Consider the following 13,278-nt stretch of genomic DNA (forward strand, 5'->3'; position numbering starts at 1 on the left):
TCAGACTTGAGTCCTGCTATGGTATTTCTAGCCCTTAAAGTCCTTGTGTAATTTTCTGTTGTCACAGGCTACTGAGCTGGAAAAGAATTGTGCTCCGTGGATTGGAAGCTAAGGGCTTAAAAGTTGAGCTGAATGACCATCTTGTTGAAGCGCTTAAAAAAGATCTGCTGATGCTTCAGGTACCTAAGCAGAATATGTAATACGACAGAATGCTCTACCCTTTCCCACTTCGCCACTCCTAAGGAACAGACCCGAGTCGTGCTACGGTGTTTCTAGCCCTTAAAGTTCTTGTGTAATTTTCTGTTGTTACAGGTTACTGAGCTGAAAAAAGAATTAGAGCTCCTTGGATTGGAGGCTAAGGTTTCAAAAGTTGAGCTGAATGACCATCTTCTTGAAGTGCTTTCTAAAGATATGCTGATGCTTCAGGAACCTAAGCAAAATATGTCATACGACAGAATGCTTTAACCCCCCCCCCCACTCCCCTACTTCTAAGGGTTAGACCTATGTCCAGCTATGGTATTTCTAGACCTTAAAGTCCTTGTGTAATTTTCTGTTGTTACAAGTTACTGAGCTGAAAAAAGAATTTGAGCTCCGTGGATTGGAGGCTAAGCGTTTAAAAGTTGAGGTTAATGACCATCTTGTTGAACCCCTTTCTAAAGAAATGCTGATGCTTCTGGAACTTCAGCAAGATATGTCATGTGACGGACTGCTCTACTCTCCCCCACTCCTCTACTCCTAAGAGTCAGACCTGTGTCCAGCTATTGTGTTTCTAGCCCTTAAACATCTTGTGTAGTTTTCTGTTGTTACAGGTTACTGAGCTGAAGAAAGAATTAGAGCTCCGTGGATTGGAGGCTAAGGGTTTAAAAGCTGAGCTGATTGACCGCCTTGTAGAAGCAATTTCCAAAGAGGCAGAAACAGTTGCTGAACCTGCTGAGACTGAAATAAAAGAAGAAAAAATGGAGGTAGAGGAGTCTAAACCGGATGAAGGAGTCAAGAAAGAGAATGGTATAGAAGGGAATGAAACCGAAGAGAAGCCAGCTGTTGAAGAGCAGAAGGAGCCTGAAAAGGTAAGTGATTAAACGTAGATGCTAAAAAAGGTAGATGGTAAAAAAATTAATTTGAAACATAATCTTAGCGAATATAAATATGGAATTAATCGTGACAACTGCAATCGTGACAAACCTTGCTATTCTTTTAATACTCAGGAAATTTGTCTCTTTCATTCTATCTACCATCCATATCTCTTTTCAATTTTTTTTTTACCATACATCTCTCGCCTCCATTCATTCAATTTGACACTTTCACGCAAAAAATGTATCAAACTTTCATCCTGAGATTCACACATAGGACAACCAATAGATTCTACTTATATTATTGGTATGGTTTCCCGGAATAAATACGAAATTTCATTAAAGAAAATATAATATAAAATAAAATAACAAAATAAAGAAAATATAATATGGTTTCCCACTACAGTTTTTACTTTCAATTTTATAAGAATAAAAATCTTTCGTTCTCAAAACGGGGTAAGATAAGTCATATTTTTTATCTGCAATTTTATTTCTTCTTTTTTTCTTCCTCTTCTCTATTTTCGGTCTGTGGCCTGAATTGTTTTCGGTAATTATCAGTCAATAGCAACCATTCATTCTTAAAATTAACAACTGAGGGATTACATTTTAATTTACCAACCTTGAAGAAGCACTTGCTGCCTTAATTTTTTGTGTTACTATTTATTTATTAATTTTTCTTTTTTTGATCCTTGTTTGGTTTTTCTTTTTTGTCATGACGTGCTCATGTTTGCTCCAGCTATTGTAATGAGCAAAATATATTCTTTTCTTTAAAAAAATCAATAAAGAGGTAAACAAACCCACATCTTTTAGATATTTAAAAGAAAAAGACTAAGAAAAAATGAATAATATAGATTCCATTTAAACAAAGACAGCAGATACAATAAAAAACAGATAAAGATCTTAGGGAAGAGGATAGATTTAAAAAGTGTTTAGGGTAAAAAAAAAAAAAATCCTTTTCAATAAAGAAGCTAAGTGAAATCACAAACTTTTCTAGATTTAAAAATAAAAACTTAAAAGATACATTCTAGAGCAGATAGATTTCTATTTTTTCCAAGTGAAGAAGCAAAAATCTAAATTTAAAAAACAGTTTATATAATATTATGACGAGAAAGTAGAATTATGTATAAAATGTAAAGATGCTATGTATACTAAAATACATTAGATATTAGAGTATATAGATATTAGTAGTAATAGTAGTATATATACATGACTTCAACTATGCGACAACAAGGGAGAGAATGTCCTCCCTCATTCCGGACGGGTGCCAAAAAGCTCACCTGGAAATTTTTTTAAATAAGAACCTGAAAATATAATTTTTTTCTTATTTCAACACTCTCCCCAGCGATTAGGAATGTACTCTGCCCCCCTTTCCTTTCAGACCTTTATGCACCTATATTGACAGAGTACATTAATCGTATTTAAAGATGCGTTTTTTATATCACCTGGTATCTACCAAGTGACATATAGCGATCGCAAATTCGGTCAATATATCGACTGTCTGTCTGTCCCGGTTTTGCTACTTTAGACACTTTCAGGTAAACTAGGACGGTGAAATTTGGCAGGCGTATCAGGCACCAGACCAGATTAAATTAAAAATTGTCGTTTTCCCGATTTGACCACCTGGGAAGGGGGGGGGGGGGAATAGGGGGACGGTTAAATCGGAAACATTAGAAAAAATGAAGTATTTTTAACTTACGAAAAGGTGATCTGATCTTCATGAAATTTGATGTTTGGAAGGATATCGTGTCTCAGAGCTCTTATTTGAAATCCCGACCGGATCCGGTGACATTGGGGGAGTTGAGGGGGGGCCTAAAGTCTTGGAAAACGCTTAGAACGGAGGGTTCGGGATGAAACTTGGTGGGAAAAATAATCATTAGTCCTAGATACGTGATTGATATAACCTGAAGAGATCCACTCTCTTTGGGGGAGCTGGGGGGAGGGTTAGTTTTGAAAAATTTGAAAAAATGAGGTATTTTTAACTTACGAAGGAGTGATCGGATCTCAATGAAATTTCATGTTTGGAAGGATATCGTGTCTCAGAGCTCTTATTTTAAATCCCGACCGGACCCGGTGACATTAGGGGGAGTTGGGGGGGGGGGGGAACCAAAAATCTTGGATAACGCTTAGAGTGGAGGGATCGGGATGAAACTTGGTTGAAAAAATAAGCACAAGTCCTAGATACGTTATTCCCATAACCGGAACGAGCTCTCTTTGGGGGAGTTGGGGTGGTGGTGGTTAATTCTAAAAAAATAGAAAAAACGAAGTATTTTTAACTTACGAAGGAGTAATTGGATCTTAATGAAATTTCGTATTTAGAAGGACTTCGTAACTCAGATCTCTTATTTTAAATCCCGACCGGATTCAGTGTCATTGGAGGCTGGGAACCGGAAATTTTGGAAAACGCTTAAGCGGAGAGATCAGGAGGGAACTTGGTGGGAAGAATAAGTACTAGTCCAAGATACGTGAATGATATAACGGGATCGGATCCGCTCTCTTTGGTGGAGTTGGGGGGGGGGAGAGTATTTCGGAAAAATTAGAAAAAATGAGGTATTTGTAACTTACGAACGGGTGATCAGATCTTAATGAAATTTGATATTAGAAGGATCTTGTGCTTTAGAACTCTTACTTTAAATCTCGACTAGATCCAGTGACATTGGGGAGAGTTGGAGGGAGAAATTGGAATTCTTGGACAACGTGAAAATCAAGGTATCTTACGAATGGGTTTAATGAAACTTGATGTATAGAAGAATCTTGTGTCTCAGTTGCTCCATTTTCAATTCGAATCGGATCCGGGGACATAGAGGGTTGGGAGGGGGGGGGGAACAGAAATCTTGAAAACCGGAAATCCTGAAAAACGTTTAGAGTGGAGAAATTGGGATGAAACTTGATGGGAAGAATAAGATGAAAATTGGTAGGCGTGTCAGGGAGCTGCACAAATTGACTTGATAAAGTCGTTTTGCCCGATTCGACCATCTGGAGGGCTGAAGGGAGAAGAAAAATTAGAAAAATTGAGTTTTTTTTTTAAACTTTAGAAGGACCTCTTGGCTCAGAGCTCTTATTTTAAATCCCGGGCATTAAGCCTCTGATTTTCCTTTTAAAGCAATCTATTGATTCCTAGAATTTTGCAAGAGCTCATACCATGATCTCTTTTTTGTAATCTCTAAAAAAGAGACAGCTCTTTTTTGTATCTTCTCAAGTCTATCTTATTGATCTTTCGCCAAACCCGGATGCCAAGCTGGACACGCATACTCAAGAGAAGGTCTAACATAGCTGCACTATACAGATTTCAAAACCGCAGTTGGCATACCAAATCTCTTCAGTTGGAAAAAGATTGTAAAAGTGAGGTGCCTTTTTTAGTCAGATAGTCAACGTGCGAATTCCATTTTAAATCTTCTTCCTAAAGTACTCCAAGTATTTTAGCAGTTTTCTCTATCGGCTGTAGGGAGATAGAAGAGTGCCTGTCAACCTTTAGGAAGGAAAAAATCATATAAGACTTAAAGCTCTTAGTCATATATGACTTATATGACTTAAAGTCTAAGTCATATATGACTTTAAAAAGTCATAAAAGAATTAAAGCTCTTAGTTTCGCTGACCGTCAGTTTTACCTTCCCTAATTCAGCTTTTAAATCATTAAAAATTCTCGTCAAGTCAAACTTTTCAGTAGTCGGAGGGTTTAGTTGTAGTGGTAAGACAGTTAAATCATCTTCAATTTAAAACGCTCACGAACTGTTGCTAAAATACGATTAAAAACAAATACGATTTTGTTCAACCTCTAAATCTTTTTGTTATGTCTAAAACCTGGTGATTACACTTTTTTTTTTTTTACTTAATCTTTTGTTTCGTTTTGCTACACCTATCTAGGTGTTCCTAGTTTACTTTAGATCTTACTTTTATTTTCTAGTTCTATTGTTGTATTTTCAATTAATATGCCTTTAATTTTTGTAGACCCCCAATGCTATTGATGAAAAGCAGAAAAAACACTTGGAGCGAATTTACACCATTTCAAAGGAGAATCCTGCAATTATTGTTCATCCATCTCGAGTTGCCAAGAAAGGAGAATTTGACTGCGCTGTTTTATCCCTAAGATCCCTTCTTACGTTACAACCCCATAAGGGTGAAGTCAAGGTAAGTTACGCTTTAAATGAAGTTGTAAAAAAAATACATAGTTTTGGTTTTATTTCACATTCACTGGTTTAATTTGATAATTTAATGTCTTAAAATATAATTGTTAGTGGCACTTGTATGGTTGTAGAAGCGCCAATATTTTTGTCAATATCAAGACAGCAAGTGGGCCACCTTCAGTATTCGTTATTTAGTTCGCTATACATCTCTATTACTATCCGTACATTATCCACATCATGTCCTTGTTTTACTATCTGTAATTTAGCTATGGAAATTTGGAAAAATTCAGATATTTCCAATATTGTAGGATATTCAGATTCTTTTTTTTTTTATTTGTTTGGGTGCTGAGCACACTGGTTTACTCAAAAATTGATTAACATTGTTTTTTTGTTTTTTTTTTTTTTTAATGTTCATCTATTGTTACAATTTTTTATAGAGATATTGCTAATGGGATAGAGCATTTTTATCATTTGTTTTTATAAATGATTGATTTATCTGTTGAAAATCCTCAACTCTCGGAGAAATGATAGAATTATACATTCAAGCATGAGTTCTTCAGCTGAAAATATGTTAAAGATGGGTGTTCCCTTGAGTCTTCGCTACATGACTTATAAATCTATTTGATGTGTTTTTAAAGTTTTTTTCAATCTTGATCTATAGTTGCTTTATTATTTTTTCAGAGATAATGTTAATGAGAGAGAGCATTTTTGTTTTTATAAAAGATTGATTTATCCGTAAAAAAAAAAAAAAAAAAAAAAAAAAAAAAAAAAAAAAAAAAAAAAAAAAAAAAAAAAAAAAAAAAAAATGCTGCCGTCTTCTGTAAGGAAATAATTTCTTAGAGTAGGCTGCCTATCCATCTACAAATAAAACGAAATGAACATATCGAAGAACGGGTCTTATATTTCAAATAAAAAAAATAAAATTTTGAAATAAAATAAAATTTCATAGAAAAAACAACATCTGTTTTTCATTAATAATTATGATAAAAGTCCGAGTATGTCAGCTTCACTTCCGTAAGCCTCTATAAACTGAAAACATACTAAAATAAAAGAAAAGATACAACGAAAATGGAAAACAAAAACACAAACGATAAAAGAAAATTTCCTGACTCCCCGTCTTCTATCACAAACTGTTTTCCAGATAGTAATAATAACAAGCATGTAATTTTGGTAATTCACTGTACAAATAGCATGTAAAATGTCAGTACATAGAATAATTTAATTTCAGTAGTATTGATTAATTTTCTAACTAAATTGACCAACTAAACCAAATAAATTGTAAAAAATTAAATTGACTACAAGCGACTAAAATTTTTGTTTTCTAAAAAAAATTAGCTTAATAATGGGGACAGAGTTTGGATATTGTGTCTGTCATATAAGCAAGATATAGTATGTAACTTATCTCTCATTGTCTTTTTTGGAGGGAAGGGGGGGGGGGGTTAAGATGTTTAGTGTGATACAAAGGCTAAGTGATTTTAATGGAAATGAGATAAAATGAAAACAAGTTTTTTCAACTGAAAGCAAAGAGCAACATTAAAACTTGAAACGAACAAAAATTATTACGTATATGAGGGGATTCACCTCCTTCGTCAGTCCTTCGCTCTTTATGCTAGAGTTCGAATTTTGTTCCAATTTTTTAAGTAGGACCCTTGAATCACAAAGGCTGTTTAATAAATAGCTATTTCGAAATTACTAAAAAATATTGGTGTAAAGAGCGAGGTATTGACGAGGGGGCGAACCCTCTCATATGCGTAATAATTTCTGTTCGTTTAAAGTTTTAATGTTGCTCCTTACTTTATTTGAAAAACTCGTTTTTTTGTTTAATTTCTGATTGTTTTTTAATAATGCTGGGAAATCCGGTGCCCTCTTCAAGGAAAATCCCCTTCCTGCATTGAAAGATCCTCTAACATAACTTCTGGCAAAAAAATACAGAATTCCAGAATTTTATAGATTTGAAACCTCTACAGTAGGGTCCTCTGATACGCTGAACCTGATGGTAGGATTTTCACTAAGATTCTGTGACCTTTAGGGGGCATTTCCCCCTTTTTTGAAAATCAGACAAATTTTCCCAGGCTCGTAACTTTTGATGGGTAAGACTGAACTTGATGAAACCTTTTTTTTTGGAAATCAGCGTAAAAATTTATTTCCTTTTATGTATCGATTGCTATCAAAATTCCGTTTTTTAGAGTTTCGGTTACTATTGAGCTGAGTCGCTCCTTACTTACAATTCGTTGCCACGAACTGTTGATCAAAGCCAATCAAGGCAAATTTTGGAAGATGTATTGTGTGCTCTGTTTTTGTGTTTCATTTACCCTATGTCTGAATGAAATTTGTATTGAATCAAAGCCCTTTATAGAAATCTTGCCCTTTATATCTATAAATCTATAAAGCTATTTATAGAAATTTTGAAAATTTAAAAGAAGGAAACGAGAAATGAATAACCGAAGAAGAATTTTTTACCTGTCTCACCCAGCATAAAAAAAATGCAAAAAAGAAATATATGGTACTAAACTGGTGAAAAATTACTCATGTAACCGCTGAAACAGCATATAACTGGCGAGATGAGTTAGATAGCACCGATGTATATTCCTCAAATTAACTTTTAGTCAGATTTATTTTCAGATTGGGTTTAGATAGGAAGTTTGTGCCAGTTTTGTGCCAGAAGAATTTTTACTTGTCTCACCCAGGATAAAAAAAAAATGCAAAAAAGAAATACATGGTACTAAACTGGTGAAAAGTCACTGGTGTAACCGCTGAAATAGCATAAAACTGGCGAGATGAGTTAGATAGCACCGATATATATTCCTGAAATTAGTTTTTAGCCAGATTTATTTTCAGATCGGGTTTAGATAGGAAGTTTGTGCCAGTTTTGTGCCAGAAGAATTTTTACTTGTCTCACCCAGGATAAAAAAAAAATGCAAAAAAGAAATACATGGTACTAAACTGGTGAAAAGTCACTGGTGTAACCGCTGAAATAGCATAAAACTGGCGAGATGAGTTAGATAGCACCGATATATATTCCTGAAATTAGTTTTTAGCCAGATTTATTTTCAGATCGGGTTTAGATAGGAAGTTTGTGCCAGTTTTGCGCCAGAAGGATTTTTTACCTGTCTCACACAGGATAAAAAAAAATTGCAAAAAAGAAATACATGGTACTAAACTAGTGTAACCGCTGAAATCGCATAAAACTGGCGAGACGAGTTAGATAGAAGCGATATATATTCCTCAAATTAGCCTTTAGTCAGATTTATTTTCAGATCGGGTATAGATAGGAAGTTCGTGCCAGTTTTCAAATTTTTCTTTTCTGGTTTATTTAGAACTTAAAAAAAAATATGAGTTCTAATTTTAGTAATAAGAAAAGGAAAAATTTTGGGTTTAATTCTCTCGCGCAAAAAAAAAGGAAATGATGATATTTTAAGAGACTTGGTGTTAAATACTCGGGCGCTGAAGGACCTGAGACCTTGAGCATTCTTGTCAAGGGTAATAATGTTTGTCGTTTTTAATAGGAGCATAGCTTCGAAGTGTATCTGTTCGCCCATGTGTTTGAAGAAATGATGATGCGTGACTGTGGCTTTGAAATATACCAGGCTCTTCGCAAGTGTCCAAATATGATTGAGGAAGAGAGAAAGGTAATATATTCTTTATGCTTGGATTTTCTTATTAGTGTTATCCCAATTCGATCTGAGCACTTCGCTGGTGCCTGTATTATTTTTCGCCAAAAATCAGATTTACTAACATACTATTTTTTGGCCATGATAGGATAGGAAGCTATGCAGAAATGAGGATTTTAGAAAGCAAATACTGGCAAAGGCCATATTGCCTTTCCATCACACAAAACAAAAGAATTTAACGAGGAAATATGTGAAGACAGTGAATAACGCAGTAAATACAAGGAGATATTTTAGCTATATATGCAACAGCAATCATTCATCAAAATAAAAAATATAACTGGCAAGAAGAAATCATATTTACTCAAAATATCTCATCTATGAAATATATTTTACACCTAAAATAGAAAAATTTTCAATTTTGTCTTTCTCACAATTTATTTTATGGTTTTATTTTTAAAATTTATTTTATCGATTAGATTTTTTGACTAAGTTTGTTTTGCTTTTTATTTGCTTTGTATCATATTCCGCTGAAAATGGCTGTTGCATATGTAGCCGAAATAACCACTTGTATTTTCTTTGTTATTCACTGTTCACAGATTTCCTCGTTATCTTCTCTTGACTTAACAAACATAACGACTAAAATCCATCATGAACAACTTTTCTTGCTTTTCTGGCTTTTGTTAATTCCAACGGTTGTCACAAAGTTTGAACTCTTACTCACTTGCTCTAACCCACTCTGATCTTCTAGTAGTGTGGATTCTAACTGCTTTCTTTATCTTCTTCTTCTGCTTCTGACTCTGTTCTGCTGCTACTCTGTTATTCACTGTTCACAGATTTCCTCGTCATTGACTTAACAAACATAATAATCCATCCTGAACAAGTTTTTTGGCTTTTCTGGCTGTTGTTAATTCCAACGGCTGTCACCCAGTTTGAACTCTAACTCACTTGCTCTAACCCACTCTGATCTTCTAGTAGTGTGGATTCTAACTGCTATGTCATATGTCTGGACGGGGGTCAGTGGCGTGACTCTGTAAGCTCAGCCAGAGTCGACCCAGCTCTAAATGGGTACCTGGAGAAATCTCGGGATGGTAAGCAGGAAGGGTGTGTGAAAGCACAGGATGGTTGGCCCCCAACCCCCCATTGCACTTCCTGGCTGAAGGGCCATGAAACGGAGATCAGCACCGCCGGTTCGGACCGTAAGGGTCTAGTGCCGTCTTAGTTATTTTTTTTTTTTTACTTTTTCTTTTTAACTGCTATCTTTATCTCCTTCTTCTAATAAAAACTAGTTTGTAAAAAAGAAAAGAAAAGAAAAAAAGGATTTGTAAAGATTTATAATTCTATTTATGTGTTTACTATTTATTTATTTGACATGTAGTCGTCCACCGGAACATTTTAGTTGTAAGTGTTCTTGATACCGTCATTATTTTTCCTTTTTCTTGTCTTAGGCCCTGCTTACGTGCGTGTGGAGGTCTTTCTCATTAAAAACTAAATTGTAGAATTTTTAAAAAATTTTCAAGGTATATTTCGTTGTGTTAATGTTTGCTAAACGATTCAACCCTCGGATTTCACTTTCACTGTCCTTGGTACTTGGAAGGAAGTTAGAACTTGATGGAGGCATTGGAGAGGGTATCTATAGTAGAGGGGGTTAGACGAGGAGCAGTTGTGTCCATATGGCTTTTTCATTTATTGGAAAGAAATTGGTAAGGGTCTAACCTATGTTTTACCTATGATGAGATAAGGGTCTAAATGGTAAGGTAAGAGATTGTTAAGGGTCTAACCTATATGTAACTAATGGAAGTGCTAAGCTTAGGCTGGGAATATGGCATTTCATTTTAGGAAGTTGCGTATAAATCTTGCCTGGGGCTAAAAGAGAGGGTTTTCATTGTCCTTGAGGAATAGCCTAATGTACCTGATATGAGAAGAAATATTTCAGATTCATAAAGAAGATTATTGTAAGTTGTTCTTTTCTTCAACCTATCAGTCTTCAGTAGTAGTATTATGCACGAGCTTTCCTTTACTGGTATTTTCGGTCGTATTGCTTAGCAGTGAACTAAAAACTTCGGTGGAATGCATCTTCGAATTATTTATTTTTCAAATTTTTATCTTCCACATAACCTAATATTATAAACAACATACACAACACATGAGGCACCACAAACTAAATTACACCATAGCAAGGTTTAAAGTATAATTAGCATCCAAGCCCGCCGCAAACCGATCACGCCGATCTTTTACCCGCTGAACTGGTTCCGTGAGACTATTTTTTCACAACATGTATGTTTCTAATTCAAAGTGGCAATTTAAGAAAAAACTTGGCATATAGCATATAGCTTGGCAATAAATAAAAACTTGGCAATAAGTATATAACTTGGATTTTTTTTTTTACATAAATAAGTTGAATCTACCCATCTAATGGAAGCTGTACATCGTCACTCTTACTGCTAGAATTCGCGACACCCTATGACACTTCAAAACGTTATATATTATTATAAACGTTTATAACGTTATAATAAACGTTATATTTAGGACGGGACAAGGCCCGTCCTAAAACGGGCCTTATCCACTGGTAGTATTTGCAAAGGTATATTTACATCAAAAATGGCTGAACCAAAAGATTCCTAAATTTTTGAGCTGATCAGATTTTGATCATAATAAATCTAGACATATGGAATAAATGACTATGAGATATCGGATTTTGAATCGAATGGTATATTATAGTCTTAGTTCTACCAGCAAAAGAATTAAGAAAAGGATCCCTTTAAGGTTCATATTACCTGTGTAGGCTATCGTGTTTTTATGCTTAAACTTAAACTAAGTTTACAGTTAGGTTTTTCTTATTTAGCTTCTAAATGCTATCTGACGAATATATGAATTTTGTTTGTATCTCATTAAAGTCTTTCTTCTAAGTAATTTGTTGAACTTGTATTTTATTCTCTAGCAAAGAAAAATGGAAAAAGAGGCTGAGGAGAAGAAAGAAGCAGAAAAAGCAGCAGCAGCTGCTGCTGCTGCAGCCGCTGAAAAGGCTGAGCCTGAAATTGCAGAAATCAAAATCCTTGATGAAATACCGGTTGAAGAAGCCATGGACGAAGATATGGTAAGTCAGCTCTGTCTCATTATGTTTTCAAAATTCTTAGTAATTATAAGAAAACTAGCTTACTTATTAGCATGTTTTTACACAAAATAAAAAAGGAGGGGGGTTATTTTTACGAATCAACGCTTTGTTAATAGTTGAATTTCTATGGACGAAAAGGTTTGTCAAATTAAAGAAAAAAGAATTTTGCTTATTTGTTTTTATGGCTCAACGTGGCAACACTGATGAAAATGTGAAACTGCCCAAAAAATTATCAAAATTTATAAGTAAAAAAACTTAAAATAATGGTTTTCAGGTATTTATAGACTAAAGAAGGGTTTAGGGACAAATAATTTATATTTTGTTGTTGTTGGTACTATTTTGAATACACTAGTATTTTATGAGTACATTAAAGGCTATTAAGTCTGTCAGAAAGTGTAATTGCCTGCCCCCCTTTAATAAAGAACCCGCTTACTTACCTTAATAGGATGGATTTCTCTCTTGATAATTGGTCACACATGCAAGGTAAGTTTTGATTCAAAATCCGTGTCATGAACAAAAAATCCAAGAAGAACATAAAGCTTGGTTAAAGATCTATAACAAATATCGGTCAGAAAATTAAAGTAAATACAAAAAACTACGATTTATGCCTAAATAGGACCTATAGAGAAGGAAACGTGTTAAGAAAACAATTATTGCTGCATAATATTGAAAATAAGTATAGATAACACGTTTTGTCTGCAGCTAAACCTTTCCTCCGCTTATTTCAGTGTTTTTCCTTTTTTCTAAGAAATTTATAAATATTTATTATTTAAGAATTAACGACGCTTCTTGACTACTAAGGTCCCTGTGTCGGCCCTGAAGTGCATTCCTGCAGCGTGATTCGATCTCTGGGTCCCGTATTACCAAGCTAAGGTCAAATCCACTGCGCGCCACCACAGGACAATTATAAATATTTCATAATAACGTTTGTTTATTTTGAAAAGTCTGCTGAATGCAGCACTGTCAACTCAATAAATATCCACGGGAGATGAAAGTAGTTTTGTTTTGTCGATTCTGTTCTTGTTCACACACAAACTGACTGAAAGCAAAAGAAGAAAAACACTTTCTCATAAATTCATTGTTAAATATTACAAATATCTATGTCAGGTTGGGAGAGTGGTGGTAACTACAGGTGTGACGTCGTTCGGGTGAGTGATCGTGTGGTGTAGTTAAATATTACATGTATACATGTCAGGTTGGCAGAGCGGTGGTAACTATAGGTGTGACTTCGTCTGGGTGAGTGATCGTGTGGGGTTCAATTCCTGCTTCTAACAAAATTTTTTATCAAACCTCTTGAACTTGTTATTTAAATGTATTTTCGTCATTGCAAAATTGATCCATATTATTTTGGCAATTGACCTACT

The 13,278-nt window shown here is 34.6% G+C and overlaps 1 protein-coding gene across 2 annotated transcripts in view; it reads left to right on the forward strand.

The window, feature by feature from the left end:
- LOC136043582 (cell division cycle and apoptosis regulator protein 1-like) overlaps positions 1-13,278 on the forward strand; it is a 67,613-nt gene that overhangs the window by 40,243 nt on the left and 14,092 nt on the right. For both annotated transcript variants that reach the window (XM_065728490.1, XM_065728491.1), the window contains 4 exons: positions 810-1,067; positions 5,016-5,195; positions 8,698-8,820; positions 11,741-11,896. In XM_065728490.1, the coding sequence (XP_065584562.1) occupies positions 810-1,067; positions 5,016-5,195; positions 8,698-8,820; positions 11,741-11,896 (717 nt within the window). The remainder of the gene's footprint in view (positions 1-809; positions 1,068-5,015; positions 5,196-8,697; positions 8,821-11,740; positions 11,897-13,278) is intronic.

The sequence above is a fragment of the Artemia franciscana genome, unplaced genomic scaffold (genome assembly GCF_032884065.1).
Source record: "Artemia franciscana unplaced genomic scaffold, ASM3288406v1 Scaffold_740, whole genome shotgun sequence".
Lineage (NCBI taxonomy): Eukaryota > Metazoa > Arthropoda > Branchiopoda > Anostraca > Artemiidae > Artemia > Artemia franciscana.